Source organism: Terrapene carolina, unplaced genomic scaffold (assembly GCF_002925995.2).
Source record: "Terrapene carolina triunguis isolate 2854851 unplaced genomic scaffold, T_m_triunguis-2.0 Scaffold66, whole genome shotgun sequence".
Lineage (NCBI taxonomy): Eukaryota > Metazoa > Chordata > Testudines > Emydidae > Terrapene > Terrapene triunguis.
Genome location: NW_020664417.1, coordinates 60447163 through 60468850, shown reverse-complemented (window position 1 = coordinate 60468850; position 21688 = coordinate 60447163). Strand labels below are relative to the sequence as shown.

Below are 21688 nucleotides of genomic sequence, written 5' to 3'. Positions count from 1 at the left end.
TGTATGTGACAGCAAATGAGATATTGTGGGCTATTTTTAGTTCCATGTTTATATATTAAAGCTTCAATAATTCTGTTTTCTCCTTGCTGTTATCAACAGCAACCAATCAGAAAAAGTAATTTATTGTGCAAACAAGACACACTCAATTATAATACAAAACAGCCACGTTTCTCTTCTGATGTCAAGGAGAGAAAACTGGTTCGATCATCTCTGACATGGTTTTCTGTATTGCTGATGTCACAAATAAAGTCACTTTTCAGCCATCCGCAGGAGGCAGCATAGACATTACTTTACTTAAAAATTAACTAAGATTTGTATTTCACAGCCCGCATTATCTATGGCAAATAAACATTTCTTATCATGGGTAGATGAGAGTAATGAGGCTTTGTGCAGGAAACTGAGCAGGGCTGGAATTCAGCCCCTGGGCAGGACATGGTACTGCAATGGGCTGGGATTGCAGTTACTGCCCTTATGTGCCTCCTACATGGAGAGTTTTGTGCATCTCCTCCAGGTCATCACCAATGAGCCCATCTGCACTGACCTATTTGGATCAGATATGGAGACCACCTGCTCTGCACTTGCATGCTCGCTCTTTCTCTCTGTTACCTCTCCCACCCATTGGGTGGCTTACATGGTACAGTGTGGCTCATGCATGCCTCTCCACCCCTGGAGAAATTTCATCCAGCAGCACGTGAACTTTCTCAACGTTGCAGTGAGCAAAATGGGTACAACTGTCTTAAATGATTCCAAATAACTAATTATAACTGCTAGGTGTAATAACGTCATTACATACATCACAAATGTTGGATATTTCTGAAACCTGTTAAATCTCTGACTAGTGGGTATGTAGTATGGTGTATTGGAGTTTAACAATTTGTGGACAAACATCACAACAATATAATGTTATCATCCAGAGAATCTGAAATATTTGAAAACAAAGAGGTAACAGAAAAGCGAACTGTCTTCTCGAATTCTGTAAATAAATCATTTGGGTATGCAGTAAAAGCCTTTCTCTGTCCTTCAGACATTTGTTATAATGTACTTTTACTGTTCAGCTGTACCATATCAAAATGTCCCCAAAGATGCTCCATTTTCTAACCAAAGAAAGCTACTAGAAAATCTGACTTGAAGGGAAATGTGAAATGGGTTCATTTTCTCAAGCAAAGGAAGCACTTTAATGTTTTATTCATGAGAAGTTAAAACCTCTTTGCTTCCCAGCATTTCAAATTGGATTTGTCCTTGTAAATCTCTCAAAAATCTGAACAAAAGAAACTAAAAATGCAACAAAAAATACCTGTCATTCAGAGGAATGAATGGCTCAGGGGAATGATATTGGGTCACAGAAACATTCACTTCAAGGTCACTGGTTCAAATATGGACCAGGTCTGTGCTGACCAAAAGTCAAAACCATCCAACTGGCTATTTGGCAGCTTTATGTGAAATGAGCAAGGGGTTTCAGTGATTGAGTTTCTGCATCATAAAAGCCTGAGTGCTACAGGTGGCCTTGGCAAGGGTTCCAAAAGAGATGGTGGAGCCTGACCTACTTAGTCACTCTCTTAAAGTGATCCCTTCGGGCCAAGCTTGAAGCACATTGATAGGGCAGATAAGCCTTGGCTTTCATTGCTGCCACCTGACTAATCAGAAGGCTTCAGTTTTGAGTGTTATCAATCTAGCACCTTTTGAAAGTATTAATTCTAACTCAAGACTTTTCTTTTGCCAAGAAAGACTAACAGACATTTCGCCAACCCTGAAAGCCAACATGCTGATGTGACATGTATTAGAAATGTACAGGTCAAACAGCTTGTTTTACATCTGATGGGGTGCAACAATACAATAGTCAGCAAAAAAAACAGCTCAAGAGTTCACTGAGCTACCAGGCACAACCACTCTGATTCCCCTATTATAACTTATTACAAATTCAATTTACTGCCATTCCTTTTGGGAGAGAGAACACAAGCCATTTTAATAGTTATATTCCTGCAACAATGCCACATCACAAGGAAACATATTTGTGCCAGTGGCAAGGCTGAAAAAACAGAGAGAGACGAAAGCGGACTGGCTGGGGATGAGCACAAAGTATGAAGCAAAAGATAGCTAAGTCCCTGATTCAGTAAGGCACTAAGTACATGTTTAAGTCTATCCCACTTCAGGAAAGCACTTGAGCACATGCTTAACTTGACTTCAATGGGAACTAAACACATGTTTAAGTGCATTCCTGAATCAAAGTCTTTAAAAACACCAGCGGGGGAAAACAAGTTCACTTTCTACTTTTATCAACTGTAATGTACCAGGAAGTGGAAAAACGGAACTATGTAAATACTTTCTTTACTATATATTGGTGAAATGTATACCTTGCAAGATAAATATGCTAAGGACTACATTTGAAAAATTATCCCTTGATTTTGGACATGCAAACAATTATTTCCAAATCTAATTCATGTAATTTAGTACTTAACTACCTGATCTGCAAGCATAAATAGGTTTATTCTTTGTGAACATAAAAGTCACATAAATAACTTTACAGGCCAAGTTGAAGCCCTTTGAATAGCTTATCCAAATATCATTTTGCAAAATGTGCTATAAGGAAGTCTGAAAAAGAAAGGGGTGTGTTGTTTTTTTTAAGTAATTTACCTAACAAATATAATGAATATAAATACTCCCATAGTTACTGGAACATAATCACACAATAAAATGGCTATTAGTGATGCTTCACTTGGTCAGCATATATACACCCAGCATATATACACATTAGTCGATTTCAACAGCACAAAGCAACAAAGACTTATGAGATTGTAAACTCACCGTCCATTGTCACGACCCACTCCCCAGACTCTGATGCTCACAATGGGCTGAGAATGAAGAATGGTGTGATCCATGGGGTCAACCAAATTTAGCATGTCGTTCTCCAGTATAAGGTACATGTCTTTTCCCTATAATTCAAAACAAAACAAACATTATAAAATGTATTCTTCATGCAAAATAAATCAGCTCATAACTCAAGATGCGTCTGTTTTCTTTATTTGCACTGTTAAATATCATTGAGTCATTTGATTGACTCAAGGTTTCAATTTATTCTGAGTGCATTTGAAAACAAGCTGACTTCTTGTTTAAAAAGGTCCAAGATAACATTTTACTTTACTTATTTTTTTTAATAAACGAAACTGGAGAAAATAATTGTTTTCAATTTGTAAAATGTAATTGGTTTTATTGGCTCGGTAGAATTAATAACAATCTTAAGGTCACATGATATTCAGATATTCAATACACAAGTTTTTTGGTTATTCGTTTCCCTGAAAAAAAAAGTAATCATCATAAAATACAAGACAATTCTTAATATTAAAACCTTAGCAACAAACAACAAAACCAGTAACCTTTTAAGGAGGAGAAACATACTATTTACATCAGATGATATGATGGGCCATGCTTTCTTTTCCTCAGCTTCCATTTCACAGTTAAAAGGGCTATTGGAGAGGATGGCATTGAGGCTGAACCCTACCCTCACTGAAGTCAGTGGGAGTTTTGCCATTGACTTCAACGGAGCCAGGATTTCATCCTGTCTTTCGGCTTGTGAGTATTCGCATTTTTCTTGGTTGAAGATTCTAAGAAAAGGAACCAATTTTTTGTGATATTCTTCCCTTTGATGACAATTTAGGAATGATAATTCTTTCTGTTATTAGTACTCTCTATATCCTATATCTGCCCTAATATCAGGTTGTTCTGTCTTTTAAGCTTCCCAGAGAGAAGTACAGACTGCAGTCAAAGGAGGCTCGGAAATCAGTTTCTCTCGTCTGATTTGGTATATCTTCTCAAACAGTAGTCCAGGGAGAATTGCAGGGCCCCATGGAAATGATACTGGAGTTATTGTAAGAGAAAATATTGATCAAAAAGGGATGGACTGTGGGGGGGTCCCCACTTAGTACGGGAGAATTTGTTTCCCCACTCTTGAGACACCATCCATATGCCTTTCAGAGTGGAAAGAATCTGATCACACACTGACAGAGGATTTAGAAATTACTCTCTTATTTTTGTACATCTCAATGATATGGCAGCCCTTTTTCAGATTGCCACTGCTCAAGTTTTAATAGTGTTTCTAATTCTGTGTCCCTGACTGTCATGCATTTCTTTTGGCTTGGAAGGGACTGTTTATTTTATTTGCTTGTACAACGGAGCTCTTTCTGTAACAGAATGGATTTACACATGGAGGGATGAACAACATCTGGAGGAAAAAAAGGGAAGGCAACGTCTTGCCAGAGAGAGGAGACAGAGGTCTGAAGGCAATGTAAGGAAGGAAATACACACACAAAGTTATCTCGGGGGAGGAAAAGAATATCCAGTTGCAATAAACAAATGGTTAATGGGGAATTAATACGAATGAAGTAGCTTATTGCACAAAAGAAATAAGAGTAGAAGAGTAAAAAAGTAAGGAAGGAATAAAGTACAAAAGCAGAGCAAGATGAGTCACTCCGATTTCTAAAGTGGCTGAATAAAAATACAAGAACTATGAAAAAGAAAAAAGGATAAAGAATTTGATAAGAGACCAAAGACACTGAAAATAGCTCACGAAAGAGAAGATTGCTGGGTATTTAGACCAATTTTCTATTTACACATTTATTTATGTGGCAATGACCTGGAAGAAATTGTTGCAAGAAAGTAAAATCTGCTGATCATAATGCTGGAATTAGGGCAATAAAACTACATTCTAAAGATTTGAACAGGGTTGGAGACTGGGCAGATATGGGACATACTGAACATAAATCAAAAGAAATTATTCTAGCATACACAAGGGATGGCTCAGCTCAGGCCAACTGCAATATATTTTGCACAATTTTTGTTTCCTTATTATACAAAGGCTATTATAGTGATGGAGATGGTGTAGCAGCAGACAACCAGAAATTATTTAGGCACTCTGGGAATCTAAATACAAAGAGACAGGATAAACCTGGCCACATTCTATGTGTCCTCACTGACTGTCAAAGAATTCTGAAGAGACTGCAAAAACCTGCTACAAGGGGTGGGGGAGCAGGGAAAGGGGGCGCGGGGGAAAGACTTCTGACAAACAAAACAACCCAGGGAAATAAAATACAGTAGAACCTCGATTTTAAGAGCACCAGTCTTGAGAATGACCAGTTAAATGGTCCCCATAGGGTGTGTGGGGGAGTGTCACATAAATAAATTGATGTTGATGAAGAACAAGTTGACATCCCTTCACATTTGGATACCTTCAATGCATTGGAAACCTCTTTGTAGTGGTATGAAGGACAAGAAAGCAGCGATGTAATGTACCATACTGCAATTTACGCACCATACCTACTGTAATTTTGAGATGTTCCATTTTATGAAGATTTTGATTTTATGAACTCGTTAATCCCCAATTAGTTCATTGAGATTTTACTATAAAATTAAAGAAGAGAAGAGTGTTGGTGGAAGATATTTTTAGTGAGATACATTGCTGCAGCAATATAGTTTGTAAGGTAAATAATCTGTACAGTATGTGGCAAAAATGACAACGTAGTATGTGGTAAAGCAGCAAAACAGATTATGTGGTCTTCTTTCATGCCTTTGATTTCACAGAATTGTGGAAATTAGAAATGAGAAAGCATTATTATGTCATCTTGTCTACCTGGAACAATTTATCTCCTCTTTGGGGTGAAATACTTACAGATGGTTCCAATCCTCAACCCCATTTAATAATAATTTCAGCCAAACTAGTCCTAAAAACTTAATCTTAAATCAACTCTTTCAACTTAATTTTTTGCTGTACATATTCTGTATTCCTTCTGATTTCCCTTCAATTTGTTGACATCTTTCTCTCTTCATTCAGCTCCCTTCTTTAAACATGCTTCTTCCATACAACCTATCAGTGATCTGCCAACCAAGAAGTGTTGTTACAAGAATTTCTTCTAAAGTAAGTGGGAATCTATTTACTCCTCTGTGTCTGAATTGTATTGCTTGTCTGTTTAGATTGACTCTGTGGGACTACTCATGTGAATAAGGTGAGAAGAATATGGTACTAACTCAGTAATTTGTGACCCAAAGGCGGAGAGTTTATTCAGCTATTCGCGTAGCTGAATTTGCATATCTTGGATCGACCCCCCCCCAGTGTAGACCAGCCCTTAGGCTCCGTCTGGATTTACACAGTTTACAAAGAAGGTCAGTATCATTATCCACATTTTACAGATGGGGAAATTGAGGCACAGAGAGGTGAAGTGACTTTCCCAAGATCACTCAAAGGTCAGTGGCAGAACCAGGCCTCCTGAGTCCCGGGCCAGTGCTCTATCCACTAGGCCACACTGCTACAATTATCAGTGTCATTTTCATTCTCTTTACATATCACTTCTGCATTTGGATCAAGGAGCGCAGGAAATCTAAGCTGGTGTAACTCATATGCTAAGGGGCCAGTAGAGAGCAGCATAACAAGAAAAACAACTTGGCAGAGGGTTTAAGAAAGCCTATGTTAAAATAGATCACCCATAGCCTCTAGGATCTAGAAACAAAAGACGCCCCAAGTTGAAGTTTCTTACATTTCCTTTCCCATTGTTAAAAGGTGTGAGAATGGAATAGGCACTGAAACAAAGCCCTCTTTAATCAATACAAGGATTTCCACTGATTTCAATGACTTTGGATCTGAGCTTATGACAGTGAGAATATAAAGGAATATTAGAGTAACTTCTACCACCTTACACATCACCCCTGTATTTGACCCTTATCTTCAGTTTACAGCAGATGTTTTATTAACAAACTGTACAGTATACAGCCATTTAATTATTGTATTATTGGACTTGTCATGCAGCATATCTAATATATGAAGTGGAGACACAACAATTTGATTATGGCCTTTGTGACACCTGCTCTCCTAACCTCCCAAAGACAAAAATCAAGTTCACTCTCAAATTTTCTTCTCCTTTTTGCCAGCAACAGCGGCTGATACAGCAGTCCCAGGCTCGCTCTGCTTCTTTACTTTTTTTTCCATTAAAGAATACATAGAAAATTAAGGTATTTAATTTTTGTTCAATAACATTTAAAACTGGGTGGAAAACTAACATGCTTGTGTGTATTTTTAAATGTATCTTATGGAGTGGGCGGAGTGTATTCAAAGGGGGAAAAAGGGTAATGTAAAGAAAGTTCACACCATACTCTTACCTCTCCCCATATGCCAACTGTGTCTCTGATATCATTTTTACAGTAAGACAGTTGTCTGATGCAATTGTTCACAGCAACACTGCTTTTTCCAGGAGCTAGATCTTCTTCTGCCATTTCTACCCAGCCCAAAGAGCGCACAGCAAAGCACTAAAAAAAAAAAAAAAAAAAACAGAGGAAAGATTTGTGTGTAAATCATAACTCTATATACCAACAAAGCAGTATCAATTACTTACAAAAGACTGAAGAAATCTAATGGACAGATTCCCAGTGAAGTCAATGTCAAAACTCCCCCTCTTTTTGAACAGAACAGAAGCAGGTCCCCGTATTGCCATAAGATGACATTCATAGCAGATGGGTACATTAAAATGTTTCGTTTGAGAATGTAAAATGAAAATATTTATTGGAAGGAACAAGATAAGATGAATGACATGTCAGAAAAAATGATACTTCTTATGCCTCCATGGTGGCAGAATATGACAAAATGCTTTCAAGAATACAGTCACCAAAGGAGGAAATGAGGAACATGTAAGGAATGCTTTAGGCAGTCAGTAGAATATCCTTACACTAGAAAAATAGCAACCACAGCTATGGATAAAGTAAGATGGAGGTCCTAGCTAGTAGTTTCAGCCTTGATTCCAAAAAAGCTTTTGGTTTAGGCCTGTTGTGAAATCCACACATGGTATATCTCACTACTGAGTTTTAAACCACAAAACTTAATAAATAATAAATAAATCCTTAATTTATTAAGGATTACCACAATCAGTTTTACAGTAAGTTTAAGTAAGGTAGCAGACAATGGTAAATCCAAAGCATGAACTAAGAAATAAAATACTGTGTGAAGAAACAGGCTTTTAACAGTGACCCTTAAAAAAATATTATAATAGTATAGAGCAGAAGGATGCCAACCAGAGTTCTCAATTGGCAGAACACTGCAAGACTACATCAGTCAGCACGTATGGTGCATTTTGCAAACAAAACAAAAAGGGATACATTGCCTGGAAATATCTACGTTACTGCCACTATGGTAGATTTATAAAAGCCAGTTTTTAATATGGAAAAAACATTCATATTGTGCTGAGGCATTATAAAGAGTGAAATCCTGACCCTATTGAAGTCAATGGGAGTTTTGCCATTTTCTTCAATGGGGCCAAGATTTCACCCAGAGAGCATCAAGAGGATTCTGCTGTCAAGTTGAGCCATAATTGCCAATAACAAATCTATAATAGTTTTGTTGCTTCCTTCTGGTAGACATGCTGAACTTCTACTTTATTAAGAGTACCTCCCAGAAACCCCATATTATATAACACACACCATTTTTGAAGAATTCAGCATAAATTATATTGTCTGTATGGATTAGTAAAATCTATGGCACGGGGTCTTTGAGAACTTAATGAGACATTAAAATCCCCTACGTGCCAATCACAGCTTTGTTTACAGAGGCATAAGCTCCAGCACGTTCCAAAAGTACAGCAGGAAAATTTAGAATTAATGTAGTTAAAATCTTGCCTGCATTTAACACCCTTTCTCTTTCACCATGTATATCTCTAACTCAAAAGTGGACTAAAGATTAATGTGGGCTATGGCTACACTACGAGGCTTTTAGCGACACGACTGTGTCTCCTGCCGACAAAAAACTTCCACCCCCCATGAGCTGCAGCACCTCTGTCGGCAGGAGAACGCTCCCGCCAACTAAACGCTGTTCACACCGGCGCTTTTCGTCGGTAAAAGTTTTGTCATTCAAGGTGTGTGGTTTTTTAACACCCCTGAACGACAAAAGTTTTGCCGACGAAGTTCCAGTGTAGACAAACCCTTAGAGTAGGCATTGTGTAGAGTCCCGATACATTACCTATTGGCTTCTTTTCAACTTCTTTGGCAGTGACTGCATTTTTTGTTTGGAAATTGTGTGCTGAGCCAACTTTCTATTGGTTCAGGAAATCAAATGATGCAATATGTATTAGCATTCAAAAATGTTTTAAATATACAATCCCTAAAAGGCCAAAATCCATTGTTCAGTGCTGCCCCCGTGTGACAAACCGGTTTCATTGTTACCAGCATCTAACCTAAAAAATGTTTAGGAATACAGGCCCTGATCTTGTAAATTACTCTGCAAGCCACTGAGGTCATGCTACATTGACTGCAGGGCAGTCCTGTGTAGGATGCAGCCCAGGTGGACCAGGTTGCAGGATTAGGCCTATAATTACTCTGCTAACATCTGTTTTTGAAATACATTTTAACAAATGGGTTTTTAAAACTCTGAAGCAAAAACACAGAGATAGGTAATTCAAGTACATACAATATGTCTATTTTGGAAAGCTAATGGAGGGCAAGAACATAGAGTAGCACCTAGTGAATTAATTTTATTAATGTTTTAATCTTTATTGGGGTAGGGTAGGGAAGCACAAGGGGACAAAGTAGTTTTGGAGTGAAGAGTTCTTGTATATTTCAGCAACCCAGCTGAGCCTATTCTCAAAAAAGGAATCTGAGGCCCTGTCTACACTGGCAAGTTTCTGTGTTGTAACTCCCGAGGTGTATACACTGCCAAGCCACTTAGTGCGCAGAAACTGCACAGTTGCAGCACTGTAAAAAAACCACCCCAACGAGAGGCGTACAGATTTCTGCGCCAGGGCTACAGCACTGCAGTGCCAGTGTAGACATGTGGTCGATTACAGCACTGTGACTGGCCACTGGGAGGTGTCCCACAATGCCTGTTCTTGCCCCTCTGGTCATTGGTTTGAACTCTACTGCCCTGCCCTCAGGTGGCCAATTGTCATCCCCACCCCGTAAATTCCTTTGGAATTTTGAAAGTCCCCTTCCTGTTTGCTTGGTAATGCGTGCAGTGCTCTCAGCGCATCTTTCCAGGTGGTCATGCTTGCTCCATGCACCAGGCGATTCCCCGCTTGGAGCAATGCTGAGCTGCTGGACCACATCAGCATTTGGGGAGAGAAGGCCATCCAGTCCCAGCTGTGCTCCAATCATAGGAATTATGATACCTATGGACAGATTTCACGATGCATGACAGAAAGAGGCTATGACCGGGACACACTGCAGTGCAGGGTCAAAGTGAAGGAACTGTAGAACGCCTACCATTGCTGCACACAGGCGAGCCACATAGGGGTCAGGGGGGAAGCCGCAGTCTTGGAGAAGACCCTCCCTTGATTCCCTGCTCACCCTCAGCAGCAAGATATCTTCCATAATGATCACATGCTGTAGAAAGTGTGGGGACAGGAATGATTATCAGGCCCCCCTACAGTGCTGTCTCTCCCCAAGAGCCACGTGCCCAGTTTACAGCAGGGTCCGGGAAGACTGATTTACCCTGCCCCTGCGGCTACTCACCATTTTGGGGGTCTTGTGGCTCATGTGTGCTTGCCTGGGATCAGCCAGTTAGTGACAGGTGTGTGAGTACTGGCTGTGTTTTAAAGCACTGAATCAGTGCTGTCTGTGTTGCAAACAATACTGCTTCTGTAAAATGTTGCATTTAAACTTCACAGAGATGACCTTGGGAGCCCAGCCTCCCTCTTTGTTATCGGTGGCTGAACAGCTGTGCAGAATTAGAAAGCAGTCAAGAAGAACCAAGGAGGACTTTCTGCATGATGTTATGATGCACTCCATGGCCAAGAAGCAGGAATTGAAGGAGTGGCGGGACAGCGAGAAGAACCACTGAAAGGAGAACGCGGCATGCCAGAATGAAGCCACAGAGCGGCTCTTAAACGTTATGGAGCGCCAAGCAGACACGCTCCAGGCGACATTAGCGCTACATACCGAGCAGTTCCACGCCTGCCCTCCCCTGCAGCCACTGTCACAAAACTCTTTCCCATGTCACACTCTTACTCCTGGCTCCAGTCTATACCCACGGCATTCCACTCCTCCTCCCTCACGGTCCAGCACTGCAGACGCCCACTACCCATGGCACTCAACACCCATCCCTCTGCAGTTTGACCCTTCTGAAGTACAATATCCGCTGCATTGTACTCCAAAGGAGAAGGTTGGATATGATCCCTGGACATACACAAATCTTTAGCCATCCCGGGATCCCACCTCCTCCTGGGACCTTCCCTTCCCCCATCCCGCTCACTGCTGATGTTTTTCTTTGTTTGAATCTCTCCTTCTCTTGTTATTTTTTAATAAAAGAATTGTGTTGGTTTGAAAGCAATCTTTATTCTATTAATTAATTGAAAGCAAACAGAGCCCGGCAAAGCAACAAACAATTATGTTAAACCTTCATATTTCATCATCTGCACCAATCACCTCCTAGCATTACAAGCACTGCAATCTTGAGCATAGCAACAAATATTAGTGGATTTCAGCTTCAAATTTCTGCCTCAAGGCATCCCTGGATCCTTATGGCCCCACGCTGCACCCCTGGTCTCTGGCTCTTCAAACTTAGCCTCCAGGTGCTGAGTCTCTGCGGTCCAGCCCTGAGTGAAGCTTTCACTCTTCCCTTCACAAATATTATGGAGCATACAGTATGTGGCTATAAGCATAGGAATATTGTCATCGGCCAGGTCCGGTTTCCCATAGGGGTAGCGCCAGGGGGCCTTTGAATGGCCAAAAGCACACTCAACAGTCATTCTGCACTTGCTCAGCCTGTTGTTGAACCGCTCCTTGCTGCTGACGAGTTGCTCTGTGTATGGCTTCATAAGCCATGGCATTAAGGGTTAGGTGGGGGTCTCCCAGGATCACAATGGGCATTTTGACTTCCCCTACGGCGATCTTCTGGTCCGGGAAGAAAGTCCCTGCTTGTAGCTTCCTGAACAGGCCAGTGTTCCGAGAGATGCATGCGTCGTGCACCCTTCCGGACCAGCCTGCGTTAATGTCTGTGAAACACCCATGGTGATCCACAAGTGCCTGGAGAACCATTGAGAAATACCCCTTACAATTAACGTACTCGGTGGCTAGGTGGTCTGGTGCCAGAATTGGAATATGCGTGCCATCTATCGCCCCTCTACAGTTAGGGAAGCCCATTTGTGCAAAGCCATCCACAATGTCATGCCCAAAGTCACGGTCTTTCGGAGCAGGATGCGATTAATGGCCTTGCACACTTCCATGAAGACGAGTCCAACGGTTGACTTTCCCACTCCGAACTGGTTAGCAACCAATTGGTAGCAGTCTGGAGTAGCCAGCTTCCACAGTGCAATCACCACATGCTTCTTCAACGGCAGAGCAGCTCTCATTCTCGTGTCCTTGCGCCATAGGGCTGGGGAAAGATCATCACACGGTCCCATGAATGTGGCTCTCTCATCCGAAAGTTCTGCAGCTACTGCTCATCATCCCAGACGTGCATCACGATGTGATCCCACAACTCAGTGCTTGTTTCCCGAGCCCAAAAGCGGCGTTCCACTGTGGTCAGCATGTCTGTTAATGACACAAGCAATCTCGTGGCAAGATCAATGTCGCACTCCTCTCGCCTTTGTAGTTTACGGAATAACTCCAGTGCCTCTCATGATGTGTTGGTCAGAGCAAGCAGCATACTGGTCAACAATTTGGTATGCATTCCTGCAGCCCGAAGAGGCAGGGCACACAGTACCTTTGAAGGTTATGGTATATTTTTTAGTTATTTATTAATGAAAGTCTGTCTTTCTACTGGTCTTGCAGCAGCAAGGCATAAGCAGAGGTAGATCTTATATAAACTATGACTGTTTACAAAAAACGCTTAGCAATGTTAACTTTTAAAATTTTAGTATTTAATATATAGAAGATATTTCTCACAAAATGGTAAAAATCACCACCAGATTACAAAATATATACCACTTTGTAACTCTAAGTTAGATCTTACCACTTGACAGCACTTTGAAAAATATAGATTGTATATTCATAAAAATGGAAAAAAATAATTTCATAGAAACAGTATTATTGCTTTTGAGTAAATACCAAATTATTATTTTTCGCAACATTAGAAACATTTAGTATCCAATATATCTTCGAGTGCTTAAACACATATTACTTGGATACATACCACACAAAGATTTTAAATCACTAAATTGACATTTATTAAAAAGACAAAAATGGCTTATTTACAAATTTCTTTTCTCAGAGCTAGTATGTGCACTCACCCACCACTGATTGGTAGAATCTTTTACTGTGCACAGAAGCAGTCCTGATCTGTCAATCACAGGCTTTCCTGAAGTGATGGGCCTACCCTATACTCCAGTTAAACTACTTTGAAAAGTAATTAACAATGTATAATATATAATTTATTAAACAAAAAATATTATGCAAATTGTGTAAAACTCCTCTGCGTGTATGGATAAAAACTCAAACGCATCAAAGTTTTATGTCAGATAGAAACAGTATCTTGAAATAAGGAAATTAAGTCATGATTTTTTTTTCCTCCTGCAAAGCATGTTTACTGAATTGATGCTGCTGGGAGCTAGCTTTAAACTTTAACCAAATGGGCACAAAACCTGGAGGAGAAATGGTGAAATTAGGAGGGAACTACAGCTTGAAGTATTTTTCAGCCCAAAGCTGCCTCTGAAGAAGCCAAAATGTCCAGTTTATAACATTTAATAAGGATTACAAATCTCTTCTGTCACGTTACAGGATCTATTGGCCCAAGAAGTACTCACAGCTCTTCTTGAATGTGCCAGAACATCTACTAGGGATGCTAAGCCTTGATTTTTGTAAGCCTTTTCAATACACTTTCTATTGTGTCTGGAGATATAGATTTTATTGTGGTAGCATCCACAATGTGCTAGTTACTTTCAAAACACAGAAAAAAGACACAATTCCAGCACTGAACAGAGTACAATTCAAAAAGGCAAAGTCAGAAGGAGGATAGGAGGAAGGGATACAAAATACAGGTAACAGGATCAGGATGATGATGACAGGAGCATATCTTAGTTACAACTAAATTTATCTGGATTTTTGCTCTTCTTTTGTTAAACACATTAAACTCTCCACTTGCTCTACCCATTCAATTCCAGTGTTACAGAGTAAACTGTGTTTTAGACCCCTTTGTAGTCTACCTTGAGTGCACCTCTCTGGTAACACGCTTGGCCTTCCACCCCCTCTCAATGGTGGAACCCCACAATTCAACCACTCTGGGACTTGACTTCTGGGCTGCATACCCCATTTTCTACTTCTTTTAACATGACAGGCCCAACAGTATTTGGTACCTGCAAGAAAACTCTAAAATATTCTTAATTCACCCAAAGGTATAAAACAAACAATGAAAGGGGACAAACAAAAGGCTACTATGCTTGGGTCTTACCTTAACCTTTCCTGGGGGGGGGGGGGGAAAAGAGGGGGGGGGTGTCTGGGGGGGGGGGGGGGTGTCCCACAACGAGTGTCTGAGTTGGGGAGGGCCACGGCTGGGCTCTCGGGAGGGAAAGGGGTGGGAATGTCTGGGCCGGGGGGTCCCGCAGCTGGGCTCTGGGGCGGGGGAGAAGGGGTGTGAGTGTCTGGACCCCCAGCTGGGCTCTGGGGGGAAAGGGGCAGAAAAGCAGGAACTGGGTTGTCATATGAGTTTCTTTAACTCTCTACTCCTGGGGGAATTTTTAATTTTTTGGCACAGAATCCCCCCAGGAGTAACTACGTCCTGTAGAATGGGGAATTAACCCTGAGTATGAATTCTAGAAGGTTCTAACAACTGCCATTTTTGAAGGTGCAGTATTATTATCTCACTGTAAAAGCTCTTACGTCAGAGACTTTCACCACGAATGTGTCAGCAAAGAAGAATCAGACCATTCAAAGGAAGTGACACCACTCTGAGAGGTTCAAATGGAGAACTAACTAAGCTATACATCGTAGTGTTGCAAAACAACTGAAAAATTAAGCAACTGAGCTGCTAACAAAAACATCTACTCTCTCCTTTAAATCAGCGACTATTCTGGAAGACTAGAGAGTATTGTTTCCATCTTTAAGAGAGGTTCTGGGGCGAACTGGGAAATTACAGACCAGTAGCCTTACTTCAGTACCAAGTAATGTGATTGAAACTTAGGGACAAACCAGCAGAACTTCTGGAAAGGAATATTGAGCCTCTCCAATGCATTAGAATCTTTTGAGGATGTTAAAAACAACAACAACACTGAATGAAGAAAAATCAGCTGACAAACTATTTGTACTTTTAGAAAGTCTTTGACTAAGTCCCTCACAAAAGGCTATTACGACAACTAAGTTGTCAAGTGTTGAGATAGAATATACCTTTTAAAAATACATCCAGTCTTGATTTAAGACTCTAAGGCCTGCTTTACAGACAGATTTTGTACTGGTATAATTATTTTGGTTAGTGGTGTGATTTTTTTCCTAAATATTTATACTGGTACACCCTTAGTGTGGATACAATTACAGCAATATAAAAAGATACTTTACATTGCTGATTACCCTTCCTCTACAAGAATAAGATATACTAGTATAGTACATATGCACTAGGGGAGGGGACTGTACTGTATTAATTATATTAGTATAGTTAATGTGGTACAACTTCTGTGTTTAGAAAAGCACTAATTGATGGAGAATTTACCACATCCCTCAGAAAGCTGTTAAATGGTTAATTACCCTCACATTTAAAAATGTCTTATTTCCAGTTGGAATTTTTCTGACTGCAACTTCCAGCCATTAGATCTTGGTCTGTCAGGCTAGAGCTGACTGGAACTCCCTTCTAAAAGAACCAATTTCAAAGCCAAAAGTAGAAAATAAGCATGCTGACACGCAGATCTAGTAAGAGCTCATTCTTAAGAATTATAAAATGGCCTTGTAGCATGATAGGGCCTTCAGTTCAAAACAGTTTTGAATGAAACCACACACTTGAATGTGCTCTTCCAGGCTGATCATCTTCTAGAGGTGAGTATCCATTGCTATATTTTGGCCTTTCTTGACTAGCATTTACCCTTTAAAAGGTATGTCTACACTGCAGATCAGCCCCAAGGGGTTCGGTAGGTCCAAGCTCAGACGGCTAGACCGAGCTGCCAGCAGTGCTGCAACGTCCACACTGCTGCTTTAGCATGATATCTTGAGCCACACTGGTGTCTCTTCCTGGGCTGGGAAGCACACTCTCAGTGTAGCGTAGTTATACCCAAACAGGCATCCCCACCTAGAATCTGTTCCCTTGCTGAGTTCTATTCAGTAGCATGCCACATATATTGGAGAGCCTTTGCTCAATTTAAAATTGCTTAGTACAAGGGACCTTGGCTATAAAACATGAAAACATACTAGGAACAGGTTGTGTTATGAACAGAGGATTCACACATTGTATAAAATCCAAATTTATCCCCTTCCTAAGGCTTAGGTTTATTGGTAACTTGAATAATAACAAATTTTAGCCTCAACTTTCTCCCCAGACTTGGCTATCTCTAGAGCAGGTGTCGGCAACCTTTCAGAAATGGTGTGCCAAGTCTTCATTTATTCACTCTAATTTAAGGTTTCGTGGGCCAGTAATACATTTTAACGTTTTTAGAAGGTCTCTCTCTCAGTCTATATTATATAACTAAACTATTGTTGTATGTAAAGTAAATAAGGTTTTTAAAATATTTAAGAAGCTTCATTTAAAATTAAATTAAAATGCAGATCTTTTCCTTGCTTAGTTTTTCAATGTCTGGCACGTATTTGGATACTTTAAGCTGCACACAGGCTTCTGAGTGATCAGCTGTTAACCGGCTCCGAGAAGGACAGAAGACAGATTTCATGTGTGAAAATACCCTTTCACACAGGTATTTGGATCCAAATGCTGAAAGCATCGCAAACGCAATTTTCTTCAAACAGTTAAATTTCACTGGCAGGGATGTCAGCAGGTCAGAATAGAGGCCTCATGATCTCTCTCGGTAGCTTCAAGTGCACTCCGCAGATCTCCAAACTTTGATGCCCACAATTCTGACCTTTTTAACTGAATGAGCTGCATTTCAAAATCTTCAACACCCATCCACTGAAATACAGACAAATCCAAGTTGCTTTCGTTGAACTTTTCAGGTTTAATTAGAAAAGAAAGCATTGGGCCAAATTGCTGGAAATCTTGAAATCTGTCAGAAAATTCTGATTCCAGTTCTTGAATGTACATTCCAATCTCATCGACACTGACAGTGCAAGGTGTCAATAGCTGTTTTATGTGTTGGAAGTAGCAGAAAATCAAAGTTCGAATATCCCGAGAAAAAAACTGCTAGTTTTACAACAAATGCCTTCCAGGCTTCATAAAGATCCAGAACCATTTGCCCAGCACCCTGGAGACAGAGGTGGAGTTCGTTTAGGTGAGTGGTGATGTCAGATAGAAACATGAGCTTATACAGCCATTTGTCATCATCCAGTTCAGAGTAGTTTTGCCCTTTTTCCGACAAAAAGGCCTTGATTGCATCAAAACAGTTTACGAAGTGCATCAAAACCTTGCCACGACTTAGCCACCGAATGTTGCTGTGAAGTGGAATGTCGTTATAAGCACTGTCCATCTCTTCTCGCAGTGCTTGAAACTGTCTGAGAGTCAAAGCAGATCGAGCAACAAGGAAATTCACAATTCACACCACTGTATTCATCACATTATTAAGCTCTGAATTCGAAATTTTAGCACACAGGTTTTCTTGATGGATGATACAGTGAAATTTGACTGTTGGGAGGCCAATCTGATCTTCAAGTAACTTTACAAATCCCTTCTGTTTTCCGACCATGGCAGAAGCACCATCTGTTGTCACACAAAATGTTTTTCTGATGTCAACTAATATAATAATAAAATAATAAATAATAATAATAAAATATGTTTCTGATGTCAGAGACAGGCAGTTCTTTTATTCTACATATGATCATATCTTTATTTGGCAAATCATTGAACAGAACCTCCGAACTGCCGAGAAAAACTTCTTTTATATATTCCCCATCTGTAAGCGGCTTTCCGTTTTTTGCAATGCACTGTGCAATCTTGTAACTTCCTTCTGTGGCTTGATTTTTACTTACACTTAAGCATTTAAAACCACTGCTTTGCTTCTCATATCCTGCTTCTGCCTTTTTGATCGATTCAGTCTTGTCTGCTTCATCAAGAAAGGTTTTCTCGTGCTTCATTTCAAAATGTCGTCGAACACTTGATATGCGACAAACAACACTTTCACAACAGAAAGCACAAACAGCTTTTGAATATTCCTTCTTTTGAATAAATCCAAATGTGTCTGTCCAAGAAGGCTGAAATGGACGGACATCTAACTTTGCTGGCGGCTGGGACAGAACCCCAGGCCGGCAGCAGAGCCCCGAGGCCGGCGGCCAGGATCTGGGCAGTGTGAGTACCACTGAAAAGCAGCTTGCATGCCATAGGTTGCTTACCCCTGCTCTAGAGTTTGCCCTTCAGGAACTTTGCCCCAGAACACAATTCCCTGTCCCCCTGAGAAAAGTTCCATCTCTTATATCCTAGTTGGATCTCACTTAATACACCTTCTAGTTACACTGCATCTTCACGTAGGGTTCAAGCTGTGGGAAATGACTCAGGGGAGACCTGCATCCCCTGTTCAGGGTCCCAGAGTCTGCTGCCCAATAACAGATACCTTAGATGATTTATCATTAACACAGTATATACTACGACAGCAGAAACTATTTGTTTATATACTTACTATATATAGCCAAGAGTATTGGGATCCTATGGTAAGAGACCCATGCGTGTGCTGCAGTGGGAGTAGGAGAATTTGTGTTTGATTGTAGAACCCTTACTCATTATGGTGAGCATTTACTCGTACAAGTAATCCCACTGAAGCCAATGGGATTACTCTCATCAGTAAATGCTCACCGAAGGTTGCACAATCAGATCCTAACAGCATACAGTACATAGGTTACTGCCTGGCCCTACCAAGTAGAAATAACCAACAGATACCATCAACATACTTCAATTGGTCTCTATTGGTTTTTACTGGCCTCTGTTGATTTCAGTTGGAGGACAAATGATTCCCAGGAACAAGAGGTCCAGATTAACTCTTTCAAAACCCGAGGCTGACTTTTTAAAACCAAAAAGAACCTGATGAAAATTTCAAAAAGGGCTAATGGTGGTTTAACATAGTTTTTGTATTTAATGCATAAATACTCTTTAAAAAGAACAGCAATGAGCAGCAGAGTGTCTTGAATCATGCATGACCTAATTCTCAAATCAGGCTTAGTTGAGTTAGCTGAAAGCACAATTGCTTAATTATTCAGCACACTAATACAGCAGCACTGTTACCCGGCCCCATCAGTGGTACCTGCTAAACGAGAGAGCACGCGTGCATTACTGTTCTGGCCTAAATGGGCTTTGTTGCTGCATTTATGTTTTTTCTAGAACTAATACATAAGCAAAAATTAGTCATGCTGAAACCCACAGAGTGCAGCACTGCTAGGACTCTGGCTTTGCAATGGCATCAAAATAGACATGCCTATTAATGCTGATTAGTTGAGTGTCTCCATTCCAAACTATTTTCAAAGCTTTACATCTCTGCCACCCAGAACATTTTGCTCTAAAAGGAAACATAAAATGCTCATACCTCATGAGCTGTTATTTTAATATGTTACAATTTCAAAGCAATCCACTCGGCCCTTTTGGAGTTATAGGTGCCAACCTCACTTCTCTTCGCTCCTCAAAAACCTATACTGAGTCATTTGGTGAATTTGCAGAATTTTCTTATAAAATTAAATTCTACAGGCTCAGGCTGTTATTTTATCTACAGCAGCGGTTCCCAGGGTTCCCAAACTGTGGACAGCAGGGCTAGGGCTAGTCCCCACGGGGGGCATGGAGGAAGCACCACCCAGCCCTGCCCCAGCCACAGCTTGGGCCCCAGCCACGGCCGTGATCCCAGCTCCGCTCCCCGGCCCCAGCCACAGTTCCGGTCCTGATTCTTGGCCCCCAACCCCAACTGCAGCTCCTGACCGAGGCCCTGCTCCTAGTCCCCGCCTGCAGCTGTAGCTTTGGGTATGCGGGGGGCGCAGATAGGTTCTGTGACGGGTTGGATCACAGAACCCCCCTTGGGAGCTGCCACCTGATATGCCAAGACTACTTCTGCCCCTGCTTTCCTGCCCCGCCAGCCTGGGACTTCAGTGCCCTGCCTGGTTTGAGCCAGACTCGCTAGCATGCTGCAAACCCAGACCCAGGTCTGAATCACGTCCCCTAACACCTGTAGGCTTACCTGAAAGCAGCTAACAGAAGTGTTCTTGTCTTTAACACTCAGATGCTCAACTCCCAATGGGGTCTAAACCCAAATAAATCCGTTTTACTCTGTATAAAGCTTATGCAGGGTAAACTCAAACTGTTCACCCCCTATAACACTGATAGAGAGATATGCACAGCTGTTTGCCCACCCAGGTATTAATACATACTTTGGGTTAATTAATAAGTAAAAAGTGATTTTATTAAATACGGAAAGTAGGATTTAAGTAGTTCCAAGTAGTGACAGACAGAACAAAGTAAGTCACCAAGCAAAATAAAATAAAACACGCAAATCTATGTCTAATCAAACTGAATACAGATAATCTCACCAGTTCAAGAATGCTTCCTTTTACAGACTAATCTCCTTTTAGTCTGGGTCCAGCAATCACTCACACCCCTTGCAGTCACTGTCCTTTGTTCCAGTTTCTTTCAGGTATCTTTGGGGGTGGAGAGGCTCTCTCTTTAGCCAGCTGAAGACAAAATGGAGGGGTCTCCCCTGGGCTTAAATAGACTTTCTCTCGTGGGTGGAGACCCCCTCCTCTCTCCTATGCAAAGTCCAGCTACAAAATGGAATATTGGAGTCATCTGGGCAAGTCACATGTCCATGCATGACTGAGTTCCTTACCAGCCAAGCCACATTCCTGGGAAAGTCCAGATGTGGATTGGTGTCTCCAAGTTCATTGTTGGCTTAAGTGTTTCTTGATGGGGCACTTACTGAGAATAGTCTTTTCTCAGGAAGCTGACCAACTGCTTCACTACAGCCTACTTAGAATCAAACAAGTATGCAGCCAATATTCATAACTCCGAATACCAAAATGATACATGCATACAAATAGGATTAATAGATTCAGTAGATCATGACCTTTACAGAGATATGTTACATGGCATATGTAGCATAAAACACATTCTAGTTATGTTATATATATTTCCATAAAGCCTTATGGGTGGCACTGTCACAGGTTCCATTATGGGTAAGGGGGGGGCATGACAGAAAAAATTTGGGGACCACTGAGCTACAGGAACAGAACTTTGGGGGGAGGGATAGCTCAGTGGTTTGAGCATTGGCCTGCTAAACCCAGGGTTGTGAGTTCAATCCTTGAGGGGGCCACTTAGGGGCCTGGGGCAAAATCAGTACTTGGTCCTACTAGTGAAGGCAGGGGGCTGGACTCGATGACCTTTCAAGGTCCCTTCCAGTTCTAGGAGATGGGATATCTCCATTTGTGCTCTTTCTTAAAACAAAAATAGTCACATATTGAAGGATTCGTGCAATAAGAAAGCCATTCTCGCATAAACTTGGTGTGACTTGCCCACCTGCTCTAAAACACAGTCCACATACTCTTCCTGAGGTGTGGCTTTAATAATAAACAAAATAAAACCACATGAACTTCTGTATACGTTTTTTCAGCCTGTTCACTAGGTTCTCTTTAGTTCAGATCCAAGATCCTTCTGTCAAGGAATCCTAGGTCTGAAGCAGACCAA

The 21688-nt window shown here is 41.0% G+C and overlaps 1 protein-coding gene across 9 annotated transcripts in view; it reads right to left on the bottom strand.

The window, feature by feature from the left end:
* APBB2 (amyloid beta precursor protein binding family B member 2) overlaps window positions 1-21688 on the bottom strand; it is a 241533-nt gene that overhangs the window by 77537 nt on the left and 142308 nt on the right. For 8 of the 9 annotated variants that reach the window (XM_029910641.1, XM_029910640.1, XM_029910638.1 and 5 more), the window contains 2 exons: window positions 7141-7287; window positions 2803-2930 (listed from right to left, as the gene is read on the bottom strand). In XM_029910641.1, coding sequence (XP_029766501.1) covers window positions 2803-2930; window positions 7141-7287 — 275 coding nt within the window. Of the gene's footprint in view, window positions 1-2802; window positions 2931-7140; window positions 7288-21688 lie in introns of those variants that run through there. The other variant, XM_026647972.2, reaches the window with a different exon arrangement.